A 14,491-nucleotide genomic window follows, 5' to 3' on the forward strand; every position below is an offset into this window, starting at 1 on the left:
CAAGCGTTCTGGCCCACAGACAACACACAGGCTGACCTAGAGGCTGAGAGGTGCCCAGAGGGACTCGTGTCCCTTCCCACCATCCCATATTGCCGCACCGTCTCATGTATGGACTGGATGGCCCGGGAAGGCACAAGACTCGCCCAGGCTCACCTAAAAGATGGTACTTTTTCTGTCGTGCCTCAATTGCTTCGTCTTGCCACAGACGATTTCCTCAGGAACACACGAGGGTATGGGAAGACAGCACCAGATGTTAGGAGAAAATGCCCATTGGAGGAAGATTACCCGGTTGGGTGCCTCCCCTACCCCTTCTATGGAGGGACCACTCAAGAGGCAGGAAGAGCTGCGGCTTGGGAGTGCCATCTCCTTCCAGAGCTTCCTTCAGCCCCGTGCTGGATGCTGTCTCCCAAGAGAGCAAAACCCCAGGGCAGGAGTCGGGTGGGAGTTTGGAAGGGGACCCTGAGCCTGAAGCCATAAAGCCAGGGGGATGACCTACAGTCCCTGGAGCTCCAAACCAAAGGGACATTTGTTCTGATTTGGGTTCTAGACATTCACTCAAACATTCAACAGCTATTTACTAAGTTCTGAGCTAGGTCCTTGGGATTCAGTAGTGGAGCCTCAGCTCTGCTTCATGGAACTCACTCTCTGGTTCTTAAGAAGCAATGAGAGAAGAAGAGACTCTAGGCAAACAAACCAGGGAGCTAGATGGGAAGGCATTCCAAGAAAGCCCTGTGAGTTAAAAAGAGGGCAAGAAATGTCCCCTGGAAACTTCCAGAGATGAAGGCTGCTTTTCACTTTTGTTTCTGTATAACACACACACACACACACACACACACACACACACACAGCTTGTTCCCAAACGTTGGGGTTATAATCCCAAATAAATGTTCAGACCAGGTGGAGGCCGCTTTGTAAAACCTCAATTAACCACCATGCTAGGCTCGAGCTGGCAGTGCTTCTCCACAGAGCATCTTCTGCTTGTTCTCACCCACTCACGACTTACTCTGTGTGCCTTAACGGGTCAGGTGAATACAGAGGCAGATGAGAGGTCCCCCTCCTGGCCTCGGGGACTTACTGTCCAGATACACGTAATTGCCAGGGCAATGAGTGGCATTGTCAGCGGCGGCCCCAGGGTCCAGAAATCCACAGCACTGTCCTGGAGAGGGTCACGCTGATTTTCAGGGCGTAATTGCTCCTTCTCTCCCACGAGGTAGCAGGTTTAGGATAAAATGACCATTAGAAGCTGTTGGTTTGAGGTAGGTGCTCCTATTACTGGTGCCTCCTCTCTCGCTGGTAAGGTCTGCGGGGACACCTATGACCCCACAGAGGCACCCAGAGGAGGGATCTGGGGCTAAAGGCGCGAGGGAGAGCCAGAGATGCACAGGACTGCAATAGAGCCAGTCTGCGCCCACATGGTCCACCACACCCTGCCCCTCCCCCCCCCACTCCTTTCCTTTCTGCCCTCTCGGATGGCTGCGCTGAGTGTGCATCGGTGTTGCGGGAGGTAGAGGAAGGGACTGGCATCTAGGTTTAAAGACCAGAAACAAACGTCCCCTGACAATTTCATGTCATTTTCTGGATTCAAAGGAGGGGTAGAGTGGGGAAGACAGACGTAGACGGGCAAAGAGAGAGGGTTCGATTTAGGGGCCTCTCGGAGGCACGGGGAGGCGGTCCTCTCCCACCCAGATGCGGGCTCCGGGTGGGTGGGCGAACATCCCCCAGCCCCGCAGCGCTGCGGGCCCCGCATGACATCAGAGGCTGGGGAGCGCGCAGAGCGCAGGCGCGGGAGGAGAGAGGAGGGAGGGGGGCCGACTGGTGCGACTACGGAGAGCGCTCCTCCGCCCCGCGCGCCGTCCCTGCGCCCCGCTCCGCCCGCGCCTTGCTGTCCGCGCCGCGCCTCGGGCGTCCAGAGCGCGCCCCTCGCACCGCATCAAGCGCCGCCCGCGGCAGCCCAGCCCCAGCCTTCCTCCTCCTCCTCCTTTTTCTCCTCCTCCTCCGCCGCCGCTGGACACGCAGCCGCAGGCCGGGGCCGGGACGCAGCTGGGGAGTGAGGGACGCGCGCAGCCAGCCCTTCCCCCTCCGGCTCCCGCACCGCCGGCCGCCTCCCCTCGCCCTCCTCCTCTCCCCTCCCTGCTCCTTCGCTTCTCCTCCTCCTCCTCCTCCTCTCCCAGCCCCGGCTGCCAGCACCATGTCCGCAGGGGGAGATTTTGGGAACCCACTGAGAAAATTCAAGTTGGTGTTCCTGGGGGAGCAGAGCGGTAAGTACCCCGCTTATTCTCTTGGCTGGGCGCCGAGTCAGCCCCCGCCGCCAAATCATCCACCCCATTGCGACCCCGGCCCCGGATCGGCTGGGAAAGGCCCCTCCGTGCCTGGGTAGAGGGTAGGGATGGAGATGGAGAGATCGGGGCCGGCTCGGGTGGGGCCGGGTATGGGAGGGACCAAGGGTAAGAACCTTGGAGGCGCTGGGGGCAAAGGTGGGGGTGAGGGTGCGATCTGGGGTGGGGGCTCGGGGTGCAGGTGCGGCGCGGCGGGGAGGCTGGAGGGCGGCGGCTCACTCGGCGGCGCCGGCCGAGGCATGCAGGTTCCGGGCTCGCTGGCTCGCTCGCACTGCGGCACCGGCTGCGGGCGACCGCGCAGGTGGCCGGGCGCCCCTCTTTGCAGAACGAGACGGGGCTGGCGTCTAGCCGCCCCCAACCCCGCAGCACCAGAGGGGTTCCCTGCGGCCCCTGCTCTGAACCATGCGTAATTACGGGCACGACCAGGCCCCGGGGCCGACGGCAGCGGGAGGGAGACCGACACCTGTCTTCTCTGGAAAGATCTGGTGCAGGTCGTGGGGGAACAGGTCGCCTACCTCCCCTGGTTTATGTCCGACTGGGCACAGAAGATTCTAGACACGTTGCCCTTCGCCGGTGTGTGTTAGCTTCTTTGGGGATATGGGGTCTGGGCAGCAAGGATTCCCTAATGTGAGGTAGATTTGAGGGATGATACGGGGGCGCCTCGCACCAAGAGCCGTGAAGCCTGGCGCTGGGCAGAGAAAGGACCAGGCGACACGCCCTGCCTGGCTTCCCAGCACCCCTCCCGAGAGCGTTGGCGGCGGAGTCTTCCCACCCCCACCTCCCAGCTCGCCGCCCTTCTTGGGGGAGGGGAGGTCACCGTGGCAGCGGGCCAGGGGCGGGGGGAGGGGGAGACCGCTTACGTGCGGTCCAGCAGCCTCCCTGGGAAAGCATCTCTGAAATCCAAGGTGGGAAGATCAGATTGAAGAGCACGGACCCCCTGACACTTGTAGGAGGGAGTGGCTCTCAGAGCATCCCTCCAGAGGCTCTCACCTGGGGCTGCAGGGAGACAAGCTGGGCCCTTGATCAGCTCTGCTCTGGGAGAATGCAGTCCCTGCGGGCGGGACCACCAGCTCTGGCTCTACAGACCAGTCCAGTTTACCTATTTGGTGCCTGTCTGTACACGGGGCCAAGACAAACACAACCTTGAGAGGACCTGGTGGGTTGGGGGAACAGTGTTTCTGTGATGTGTGTACTCGTGGGCGGTGGAGGTCACATGGCAGGCTCCTGCCTGCTGCTCATTACCTGGGATGGAGGGTTGGCTCAGGGAAAGGTATCAGAAGGTGGTCAAGATCTAATGAGGGTTTGGGGGCCAGGCTGGACATTTCAGAACAAGATCCACTCAACCAGCCAGCCCTGTGTCCTGAAGTCAGAGTTTCTGATCTTAATACATTCCAGTTTCACAGAACTAACTTTTCCTTGTGCCTGAAAGAATTTGGTGGGTGGGGGTGGGGGTGGGGGGGTCTTCACATCCCAGTGCTAGTCTTACTGGGCCTGGAGCCCTGGGAGTTGAATTCTTAGCTGTATTCCCTTGAGCAGATTTCGAGGCCTCTGTGAGCCTTAGTTTCTTTCTCTGTGAAACGGTTGCTTGAGGGCAGTTCTCTTAGCCTTTCGTGTTCCCATAGTGCCTCTCCAAGGGCCTGGACCCTGGGAGATTCTCAACAAACACTTGTTTATTCCCAGTCTGAACACGCTTCAGTCACGGACCAGGGGTTTGATGAGTGGAATGTCTCTGGTGTGTCTGAGCAAAAATTCGGATCTTCCTGAGAATCCCTGAGGCTGAGGCCCCTGCTGGGCCCTGCAAACTCGCTTTGCACCTAAAATCACAGAAAGGAAAGCTGAAGGCCTCAAAGTGTGAGTCTTCCACTTCCCCAGCGATTTATATGGCGAGTCTGTGCCCCAGAGCAGGGGCAGGGAGTGGGCCCAGAGTCCTGTTGTGAGTTGTTAACATTTCTGGGGCTGGAACCCGTGTCTCCTGTTCCCAGTCACTAACATGTCATTGGGAAATAAGGTGACCTTGAATTGGGGAAGACAAGAATTGGGAGCCTTCCTGAGAGGGGTGAGGGTTGCCATAGTCTGGCCAGGCTTTTGGCTAGGTTGGGTGACTTGGAAGGGGTGCCAGGCTAGTTGTTTGGGAGCATGGTTTCTGGGCCCTTGGGACATGGTCATTAAGGCACTGCCATCAGTGAGACTGGCTATTAGCCACTCTGGTCCCCTCTGGCAGGGAGCCCCAGGCCCTGAAAAACCTCCTCCCACTTTAATATGTCATTAGTGGGTTGTTTACCATAGATTTTACAGAGCTTCTGGGGGCCCTGAGTTAGGTAGGGGACATGTGCATCCCTAAGCCTGATGGGAAGGGGGACTGCCACTACGGCCACTACTTCCATCTTGCCTGCAGTGCACTTTTACATGTGTTGGTCCTTTGTGCCCACATCCTCTGCAGCCTGTGTGGTGGAGGGAGCAGCCCTCACCCGCACCCTGGCTCTCCCTCCCTGTGTGACCTCCAAGGTAACCTCCCCTTCTGTACATGGGGAACTTGGGTCAGCTGAGCACAACAGAGACTTCTAGAACAGCATAGGCTGGCCTGTATGGGCTGTCCCCGGAAAGGGGCCAGGGGAAGGGGCTGAAGAGATGTGGCCTTCTCTAGTTTCCTGTGCCTGGCATAGTGGTAGCATTTCTCTAAGACAGCTGGATCCCAGAGAGGAGTGCCTGCCTCAGAGCCGAGCGATGAAAGGGTGCCCTTGACCAGATAACCCGGGGACCATCAGGCCTTCAAAGATCTCAGGGACCTGGTTTGAGTGGGAAGCCTTGAGGAGCCACCCTGGAGAGAACACCTCTAGCCCACAAGAGAGCGCCCCCTCCTGGCAGCAGAATGGTGGCTGTGCCCTGGACCATGGGGTACAGGCTGGCCAGCATGGTCAGCTTGGCAGGCGGAGGGATTGTGGGGAGGGTGCTGTGGACCCAGATGAAGGGTTTCCTTGCAGTAGGGAGGCTGTGCAGTCCTGCTGGTGCTCAGAAGGCTCTCTGGGTCTGCTGGCCGTGCCATTGTGCTGACGGCAGTGGTGGGGGACTGGAGGAGGGCACTTGGGCACTTGGTGGTGTCCATAGAAGGCAGTCATGAGCAGGTGTCTGCAGAAGGGACCCAGCCCTCCTCCTGAATTCTGATGCATCCCCTGGGGCTTCTCCACGCGTGTGGCAGGGCAGAGGGATGGGAAGTGTGTGCTGCCCTCTGGCCTCTGCTCATCTGCCTTCCTTGAGGCTCCTCCAGCTGAAGCAGGAAGATTGAGGGACACAAGTGCAATCTACCTTCCCAGCCTGAGGCCAGCAGGCCAGCTTCTCCCTCTAATCGGTCTCCCCCCTGAGCCCCCTCCCCCCCACCCCCAGCAGTTGTGCTACTGGAGGAGCCATCCACCTCAAGCACAGGGTGAATGGCACTCCTGGACTCAGCACAGTGACCCTGCGGGCAGCTTAGTTCGTTCAGTCATTTGTTCCATCAACCCCCCTCCCCTCCCTTCCCTTCCCCCTCTCTCCCTTCCTCCTTCCAGCATCCCTTTATTTATTCAATCAGTTCTTTGAGTGTATCCCTGTATCATGGAACTTATGGTCCACTGGGGAGCCTAGACATCTGCGGATATAATTACAGTAAAGGTCCGTGAGCACTGGGACGAAGGAGAGAGGAACAGCCACCGTGGGAGCACATAGCAGGGCGTCCTCCCCACCTCTGGGGGCGGGTGTCAGAGGAGGAAGTGCTTCTGTCTGCTGGGACTCCTTTGGGCTGAAGCAGGGAGCAGGTCTTGCCAGGGGCCCTCCCTCCCCAGGGAGTTTTATCTGCTCTCGTCTCTGCTCTGCAGAAGTGTGTGGGGTGGGAGCAGGAGGGTGAGGGTGACCCGCAGGCGTCAACCTGATAGTGCTGAGGAGGGAGGGGTGGTGCCCCCACTTCCATCTCATTCCTCGCCGCCCCGCAGGGCTCACCCTCCCCACCGTGGTGGCCCAGCCTGGCCTCTGCCTTCCCTCCACCCACTCTGCCACAGCCACCCAGGGGCCACCACTGGCCTGGGACTTGTGCCGGAGCCACGTCCCACTGCCTCCCAGCCCCTCTGGCTTTGCTGAGCCCAGCCCACCTGGGCACCCACCATGGTGGAGCTTTTTTCTGTTTTTTTCCTGAGTGTTTTTGAAAACAATTCCATGCTGCCCCATGACCTCTGTTGTCTTGGTTGCTCAGGATTTTTAAGTGTTTATTCGCTTTTTCTAGGTACAAATGCCCCATCTGAACGTTGAGTCCCTTCAGGGCAAATGTCAGCACCTTGAGGTGACTGGATCTTAGTCATCTTTCCCCCTCCCCGCCTGCAGGAGGCTTGTGCTCATTAAACATCTCATCTGAAAATGATGAGAGACCTTTGCCGTGTGGGAATCGCTGATGGCCCCTCTGTAGATTGAAAGTGAAAGAAATCAAGGTGGCTTTGAGATAGGGTTGTTCATCCTGACACCTGCCGCTTTCTCAAGCCCGAAGATTTTTTATCAGCAACACTGAAGTATCTTTCACAGAGGATGGGATCATTTAGCCTCGGTCGTGCCCAGTGCAGCATTCCTCTCACAGAAGCTGAATTCCTCAGGGCAGCCCTTATCCCCACCACCTTCTCTGAAGAACTGTGAGAAAGCAGCCAGGCCAGCAGAAGGGTGGGGCGGAAGGGACACATCCAACCCCAGCAGAGCTCTGGGGTAAATTACCACGCAGCTGTGTGCCTCAGCCCCTCTCTGCCCAATTTTTCTCCCTGCCTCAATGGCTGGAATGTGAGAGAGAGAGAACTTGAATGTTGGGTACAGACCCAGAACCTTTGCTTTATTTTGTTTGAAGAGGTGTGGGGGAGGTGAGACAGACAGACAGTCAGACAGACACCAAGATGAGAAGTAACTTGTAGTTGGTTTAGGAGAAAGGTGGCGCCCTCAGTGTTGATGATAGATAACTCGAGAACTAGCCAGAAAAGAAAAAAGAAGGAATGAGGACACTCTCTGTGCAGATGTAATAGTAATTGCCATCGTTTGCATGGTCTGATCATCATTATCATTTGCAGCCTCCAAATTGTAATGAATACCATTAAAATGTAACCGGGTAACCTCATTGTCCTTCGCTACTTATCACGTCCCTAAAATCAGCCCATGAATATTTATGCTTATAGGTATTGCTTTGACATTGCAGACTGGCCCAGGGCAGGCCTGAGGGTGGTACCATCTGTGTCCCACCCAGGCTGCAGAGTCCCTGTCCTCCGGCCGCGTGTCCTCCACTGTTGCAGAATGAATGAGCCATTGAGTGTGCAGGGCTGTCTGGTCTCAGTGTAAATAATTTAGAGAAAATTGATGCACAGACCCACGGGGGAAGGTGAGGGAAGGTTAGGTAGAACAGCAAAATTTATAAGCATCAGGGGTGGGCTGCTGTACTGGGCATCTCCTCAGCCGTCTATGTGTCTGTCGGTCTGTCATCCTTTTCCATTTCTCACCACAGAGAAGATGGGGAAGGTTGCCAGGGAGAAGCACCAGACACGCCCTTGAGATGGGCAGCTTTTGTGAGAGCCCGAAAGACAGGCTGCTGGGAAGTGGGGCCCAGGCAGGGCCTGGGCACTGAAGCCCCGAGGGGATTGCAGTGGTGAGGAGGCTGGTCTCTGCTTCCTGGAACACGGCAGGAGAGGAGGAAGATTCCTGGAACAGGGCAGGAGAGGGCTCCTCACAGAGGTCCTTTACTGTTTTGGTGGGGGGGGTTGAACTTCCCCACTCCCTTTATTATTTCGCTAACTTGGGCCCGGAATTAAGTGGGATCTTTTTGAAAAAGGAAATTTCACTGCCATGACTACATCATCATTTTCGTAAAATTATCTATTTTTAGTAGAAAAGCATATTTATCCTGGTCTCTTGGAAACAAGGCCAGTGGGAGCCTGGGTGACTCAACCATGTGTCCCGGGCTGGGTATCACCTCTTCCCAGGTGGTGGCATACCCAAGGGACAGACCAGGGTTCAGGAGAAAGCAGGTGATAACCTCACCCCTGAGGGCAGAATAGAGCCTTTAAAGCAAAGGTTACTTCCAGAAAAATGCATCAAAAGGAAGGCAGACTGGAGCTCCAGCAGGTGCTGTGGGCGGTGGACAGGCAAGGGAGGAAGACTTCATTCCAGTGCATTCTGTGCTGGAGACCACAGCTTTTTTCCAGGGCCTGGACAGTTGGGGAAGGGGCTTGCTGTCTTAGTGGGGTTTCCCTAGAGAAAGGGGTTTCCCTAGAGAAAGGGGTTTCCCCTATGGGGGTAACTGGCACACCCAGTCTCCCCTGCGGCTGGAGATGAGGTGAGGGCAGGTCACAGAGGCGGGCCCATGCGTGAGCTGGAACTTCATCCCAAGGGAGGTGGAGAACTGATGGAGGGGCTCAGCAGCGGAGTGGCTCAAGCACGTCGCTGCTTCGGAAGGGTCGTCATTCTAGTGGCTTGGAGAGGAGGGTGGATGGGGAGGGGTCCATTCCTTCCTGACAAAATGGAGCTGACCCTCCTGGGTTCCTGTGTCCTTCCCCCAGTTAACCCAGGTGGCATCTAGGAAAACCCACTGTGCCCAAGGCTCCACCAGGCACCGTGACCTTCCCCACACCCCATGGTAGGTGTAAGATCCGTCCTGTTTTGCAGGCCAGGAGGCAGAGGCTCAGAGAGAGCTGGTTGTGCCCAGGGACTCACGGCTGGTGTGGCAGGATTGGAATCCGAACCCTGGTCACACAAGAAACAGGGAACTGTTGGGCCTCCTGCCTCAAAGGCAGGCCAGGCTCGGGGTTGGGTGGGGTTGGGGGGCAGTGGACAGAAGAATGGTGAGGCCTTATGGACACGAGGTGCCCCATGAATGCCTCCCAGGGAATTACACACGAAGTTCTTTGCTGAAGAGGAGCCTGTGAGCACAGCATGGAGGTGGGCGGGAGAGGCCTTAGATTCCCCCAGGCTGGCGAGGGGAGGGGGCCCTGAGCGGGGAGGAGGGCAGTGGGCTCTCGGAAGGAAGCAGGTCTCTGTGCAAGAGTTCGATGGAGCCAGGGTTGCATAGCAGGCACTCTGTTCTTATGCAGAATGAGCTGCTTATCTGGGGAGATTTGAAAGGAGCTGCTTCCGGTGGCGGAAGCTAAAGCCGTCCATGAGCCCGAGGCCTACTGTGGTGGAGGAGGGACGCTCCCCAGGTTCCAGCTGAGAACTTATTACCAGGAAGGGAAGAGCCAGTCACACTGAGCAGCTGGCTCCCACCTGCTCTGGGGTAATCCTTCCCCTAGCCTCACTCTTCCTCCAGGCCTGGAGATATCGGGGCCCTGGAGATGCTAGTTCTGTCTGGGGTGTGCCCCTGGCTGGCTGTGTGGATGGATAAGCCCCAGCCCATCTCCGGCTTTCTCCATCTGTCCCCGGAGGCTCTTGGACTTGCTGATCACTCAGCCCACTGGAGCTCTAACTGGTTCTATAATTCAGCGCCAGCTTAGAGTATGATGCCAAGCCAGTAACACTCCCAGCCTGGACACGGCATGGGTTAGCGGGGCTGCAGGGATGAAGGCACGGGATCAGGGCCTCTGCCAAATGTTTCCCCCGGAACTGCCCCAGGTCCCAGTGCAGGGTCGTCTCCAGGCTGCCACCTCGTCTCTTGGCAGGCATTCTAGGCCCACCTGCCTGGGCCCAGCCCTCCCTGCTGTGCCCCTGGGGTGCTCTGGCTCATCCTTTCTGATGATGTGTTTGGCTCAGGTTGCCAGGCAACAGGGATGGGGTTGTCCTGCCCTTCCTGCTGGCAGACGTTTATTCCGTACAGAGAGGACCCGTGATGAGGACAGCAGAAGGGTGACAGCTCCCAGGTACTCCGACTCCAGGACTCCCTTCTGCATCCAGGTGGGTGGGTGGTAGGCAGGGAGGGCTGGGAAAGGGTCAGAGCCACCCGGGGTATGCGGTGTCCCCAGCGGACCAGCAGCCTTATTGACCCAGTCCTGGCTCCTACTCCAGCCCCATCACCAACGCAGTCCTCCTGAGCCCTGGGCTGCCACCCTAGGTGTCTGGGTGTTGGGATGTATCAGGACCACTCTGTGCTCATTTTCCTCCCCAGATAGTAGGGTATTCATTCCCTTGTTGGACTTTCATGAAGACCAAATATATCAGTACACGGCATGTGTTAAATGCTCCAGTGAGAGGTAATTTTGTTAATGAAATAGTGACAGCGATCCCCCACCTCCGTACATGCACAAGGGGAAGAGAAGTAGGGTGCGAGGTTTTGAGACTCACTGAGGGACCGTTTTTGTGTAGTGAGTGGCAGGACGCGCGTCCCTGTGATCTGACAGGTGGGGCTGCTTATCCCATATTACAGATGAGGGAAGTGGGGCTCTGAGAGGCATCGGCACTCACACAGAGTGCAGGACCCAGAAGCTGTTAGTGCTGAGCTGAGAAGAGCCCCCAGCTCTCTGAGTCCACGGTTGTTTGGTGTTTTCCCTGCTGCCCTGCCCAGCAGGGAGGGGCAGACTCACCCAAACCTGCCCTGTGGCCCCACAGCTGCTCACAAGCAGAGCACCTCAACTTCACTGCTCCTGGCCTTCCCCGAGGACACGGCCCAGGGGACTGCAGGCTAGAGGTTCTGTAGCGCTGTTCGTAGAACAGTGCTTGGCCCAAGGTAAGTAGGTAGTAAGTCTCAGCCAGTGTCAATAGGAACATTAAGTACACAGCAAGGCTGTGGGTGTGGTCTCCTGGGGGAATCAGGGAAGGCTTCCCAGAGGAGGTAGTGCCCAGTGAACAGAATTCACCGGCAGGCAAGGGGAGGCATTGTGAACAGAGGAAGCCTGGCTGTGCCAAGGCCGAGGGCTGTGAAGGGCATGGTCCTCCTGGGGAATCGAGGGTGGTTTACGGTGGCTGGACCTTGGCGTGGGTTGTGGGAGCGTGGTGAGAGGAGTTGAACCCTGGTTCCTGGGGCTTTGTGTCCACACACAGGAGTATGGGTCTTCCCTGCAGGCAGCGGGATCCACTGGGGGGTTTCAGCCAAGGAGAGACATGCACATGGGTTAGAAGATGAGGATGTGGCCCAGTTGCAGGCAGGCGATCCAGGCGGCCTGAACCAGGCCAGCTGGGAACATTTAGAGGATGGCATTTAGAGGAAGGCTTGTGAGAGGTGAGCTTGAACTTCCTTCTGGCCCTGAAGTTTAGCTCCACTGGGGATGCATATTTCCTTGATTGTTTCTCTGTTGAGTGAGGACTCAGGAACAATGAAGGGCTGTAGGGGAGGGGCTTTTGTCCTTCTCTGCAAGGCCACACTGTCCTCAGGTGGACCCAGACTGGCCACCTTCAGCCCCTCTGTCCTTCCAGCCTTTACAGTGACCTGGGTTTCCTGACCGCTTCTGTCCTGCCTGGGTGCTCCTGGACTGCTGGCAGTCCTGCCGGACTCTTCCCCTCTGCCACCTGCTCAGGGCGGGATGTGCCCCCTGGTGAGAAGCTGGCCATCGGGTGTGTAAGCTCCCCAGGCCCGTGGTCCTTGGATGTGCAAGCTTCGCCAGCCCCCTCTGGCCGCTGGGTGTGGGGGCTCCCTCCACCCTCTGTCACCAGGTCTGTGAGCTCCCATGCCCTCTTGTGCAGCCTCCTGTCACTGCCCCCTTGCTGGGCTCCTCCTCCAGCACACACCTGACTTTTGCTTTCTTCCTTGGATTCCCTTGCTCTCCTCTGCTGGCTTCCAGGTCCCCAGCAAGCGCAGGGGCCCCTGAGGACTTGAGGGAGGACTATGTGGGAAAGAACCTCCCTCCTTGGACACAGAAACCCAACCTGAAGCCAGCTGCACAAAACGCAAAAGGTGGGAGCCACAGGGAGGCAGGGGGCTGCCACCCTGAACCCGGCCCCCGCCCAGAGGGGCAGGCTGTTCGGTCCCCTGCCTGCAGGCCCGCTCATGGTCCGATGAGCTGTTCTCCAGGCCTGAAACCCCTGCCTCCAAAGCCCTGGTGGCCTCTGCTCCCTGCCCCTCCTGTCATCTGCCCAAGCAGTGCTCATGGAGGTTACCGAGCCCCACCTGGGGATTCCTTTGCCAGTGTAGCTGGTGGGGGGAGAATATCCTAATTATGCATCACTGTCAGTTGCAATGTCCCCTTTGAGTAGGGCCACAGTAGTTGTCTATGAGGTCAGGATGGCTGAGGGGACCTGTGCCCTCAAGTTGATACTCAGCAGAGGTGTCACCCTTGCCCAGGGTTCCTGGCACAGAGAAAATAGCCTGGAAGTTGGTCACAAGCAGCCCAGCTCAGCTTTGATCTGTTCAAACCCCTGCTGGTCCCCTGGTTGTCCCCACCCTTGGGGCGGAGGCAGGACCAAGAGATGCATCCCTGGTTCAGGACTGGACAGCTGCAGGTGTGGCCTCCCCACGGGAAACCGTCCCCTCCAGGGGCCGTGTGTGGATTCCGAGAGAGGTAGAGAAAATGGCCCTGTTGATGAACGGGGAGTAAACATGGCTCAAACTGAAGGAATAAAGTGAAGGATTCAGAACAGACGTTTCTTGTGTATTTCCCGGTCCAGTGGACCGAGAGGGCTGGGAGAGGAGAACCAGGGGAGTCAGGAGGTATGAGGGAAAGAGAGCCATGAGAACACTGAGGTGCTGGGGAGACGCTCCCACCAGACAGACAGATGTACATGTGTCCCCGCTGCAGGGCCAGCTGGCCACGTGCTGTGGCCTTGGGAAAGCCCAGTGGTACAGGGCTCCAGGGAGTGGTAGTGTCCATCCTGGGGTCCTGACCAAAAAGAATTAAAGGCTGGAGGATCCCATGGAGGCACTGATTGGTACTGGGGCACAGGAGTGATGGGACCAATTCTGTATCTGTGTGGAGGACCAGGTGAGGGATGGGGGCTACAGCTGTAAGGAGGGCTGATGACCCCAGCCAGGCAGAGCAGGGGTGGAGAGAAGGGATCTCGCCTCTTCCTGGGGGATGAGGGAGGGCTTCATCAGCTCCATTGCCGCAGTGCTGCAGACGCTGGGCTTCCACGAGCAGAATGAGCCTCGCCTCTCCCTCCCCGAGGCCGGTCCGCGCTGCCCCACGGGGACCCTGCGGTTCCCAGACTGGGCTGCCGTGAATAGGGTCAAGCCTTGAGGGCAGGAGATCTTTGGTTCTGTTCTTCTCTGTGTAGAGAGCTCCTCTGAGAAGGGTTTCTTTTTAGGGAGAAAAAAGCCACTCCCAGATTAGCCACTTATTTTTAGGATATTAACAGATCCTACTTGTCACACCAGGATCCGGAAATTCTCCTCTGATTCTAATTCATGAAGCACCCCCTTTTTCTCCTCCACATCCAGCCAACGCACTTGAGGCTGCTGCCCAGATCAGAATGTAAAGTGCAGGCCTGGAGAGGTGCCCAGCTGGCCCTCCCACCCTGGTCCTCTCCTACCTGCGTCATCAGAGGGCAGGACTCCAGGTGCAGAGCCGGAAGAACTCAGCTCCTCCCCTGCCTCCATCACGCAGCTCGAGGGTCGCTCGAAGCCAGAGTTCAGGTCTAGACAGCAGTGTCTGCTCATCTACCCACCTCAGCTCAGGGGAGGGCTGGAAGTGCTGTGGGAAATGCGTGGGGAGGTCATCACAGCCCCTGCCCTCCCACAGCCTCTGCCCAGGCTGGCTGGTGGCTTCAGTCTAAGGCAGAGAGACCTGTGAGGCTCTGTTGCAGGTGACCAGCTGCCTCGCCCCACTGCGGGAGAGGAGGCAGAGGCAGAGTGAAGCGAAGAGGGGCATCTTTTAGGAATGTGAGATAGTGTGGCAGATGTGACCTAAGGTGACCCGAATGGGACACCCCCTTGTCTGGTCCCCTCCCTCTGAGTGCAGGTGGAACCTAACCCTTGCCTCTTGCCAGTATTGTAGGGCAGAGATGAGGGGCTGTCAGTCCCACGGTTGTTTCTTTAGAAGACTCCTCTTACTGGCCTTGAAGAAGTGAGCTGCCGTGTGGTGAGAGGGCAATGAGGAGGTCACGTGGCTAGGAACTGTGGGTGGCCTCTAGGGCAAAAGCAGCCCCTGGCTGACAGCCTGCAGGAAAATAGAGACTCAGTCCTCCAGCCACAAGGGACTGAATTCTGTCAACAACCACAGACAGGAACTTGGAGGAGGACCGCGGGCTCCTGAGAGACACGGAGCTCAGCCAGGACACGATTGTAGCCTTGTAAGACTCTGAGCAGA

At 57.7% G+C, this 14,491-nt stretch overlaps 1 protein-coding gene across 1 annotated transcript in view; it reads left to right on the forward strand.

The window, feature by feature from the left end:
- Positions 1-1,797: 1,797 nt before the first annotated feature.
- Positions 1,798-14,491, forward strand: part of RAB6B (RAB6B, member RAS oncogene family) — a 55,830-nt gene continuing 43,136 nt past the window's right edge. Inside the window, exon 1 of the mRNA XM_032488203.1 lies at positions 1,798-2,258. Coding sequence (XP_032344094.1) covers positions 2,189-2,258 — 70 coding nt within the window. The 5' untranslated portion in view covers positions 1,798-2,188. The remainder of the gene's footprint in view (positions 2,259-14,491) is intronic.

This window comes from Camelus ferus, chromosome 1 (genome assembly GCF_009834535.1).
Source record: "Camelus ferus isolate YT-003-E chromosome 1, BCGSAC_Cfer_1.0, whole genome shotgun sequence".
Classification (NCBI taxonomy): Eukaryota; Metazoa; Chordata; class Mammalia; order Artiodactyla; family Camelidae; genus Camelus; species Camelus ferus.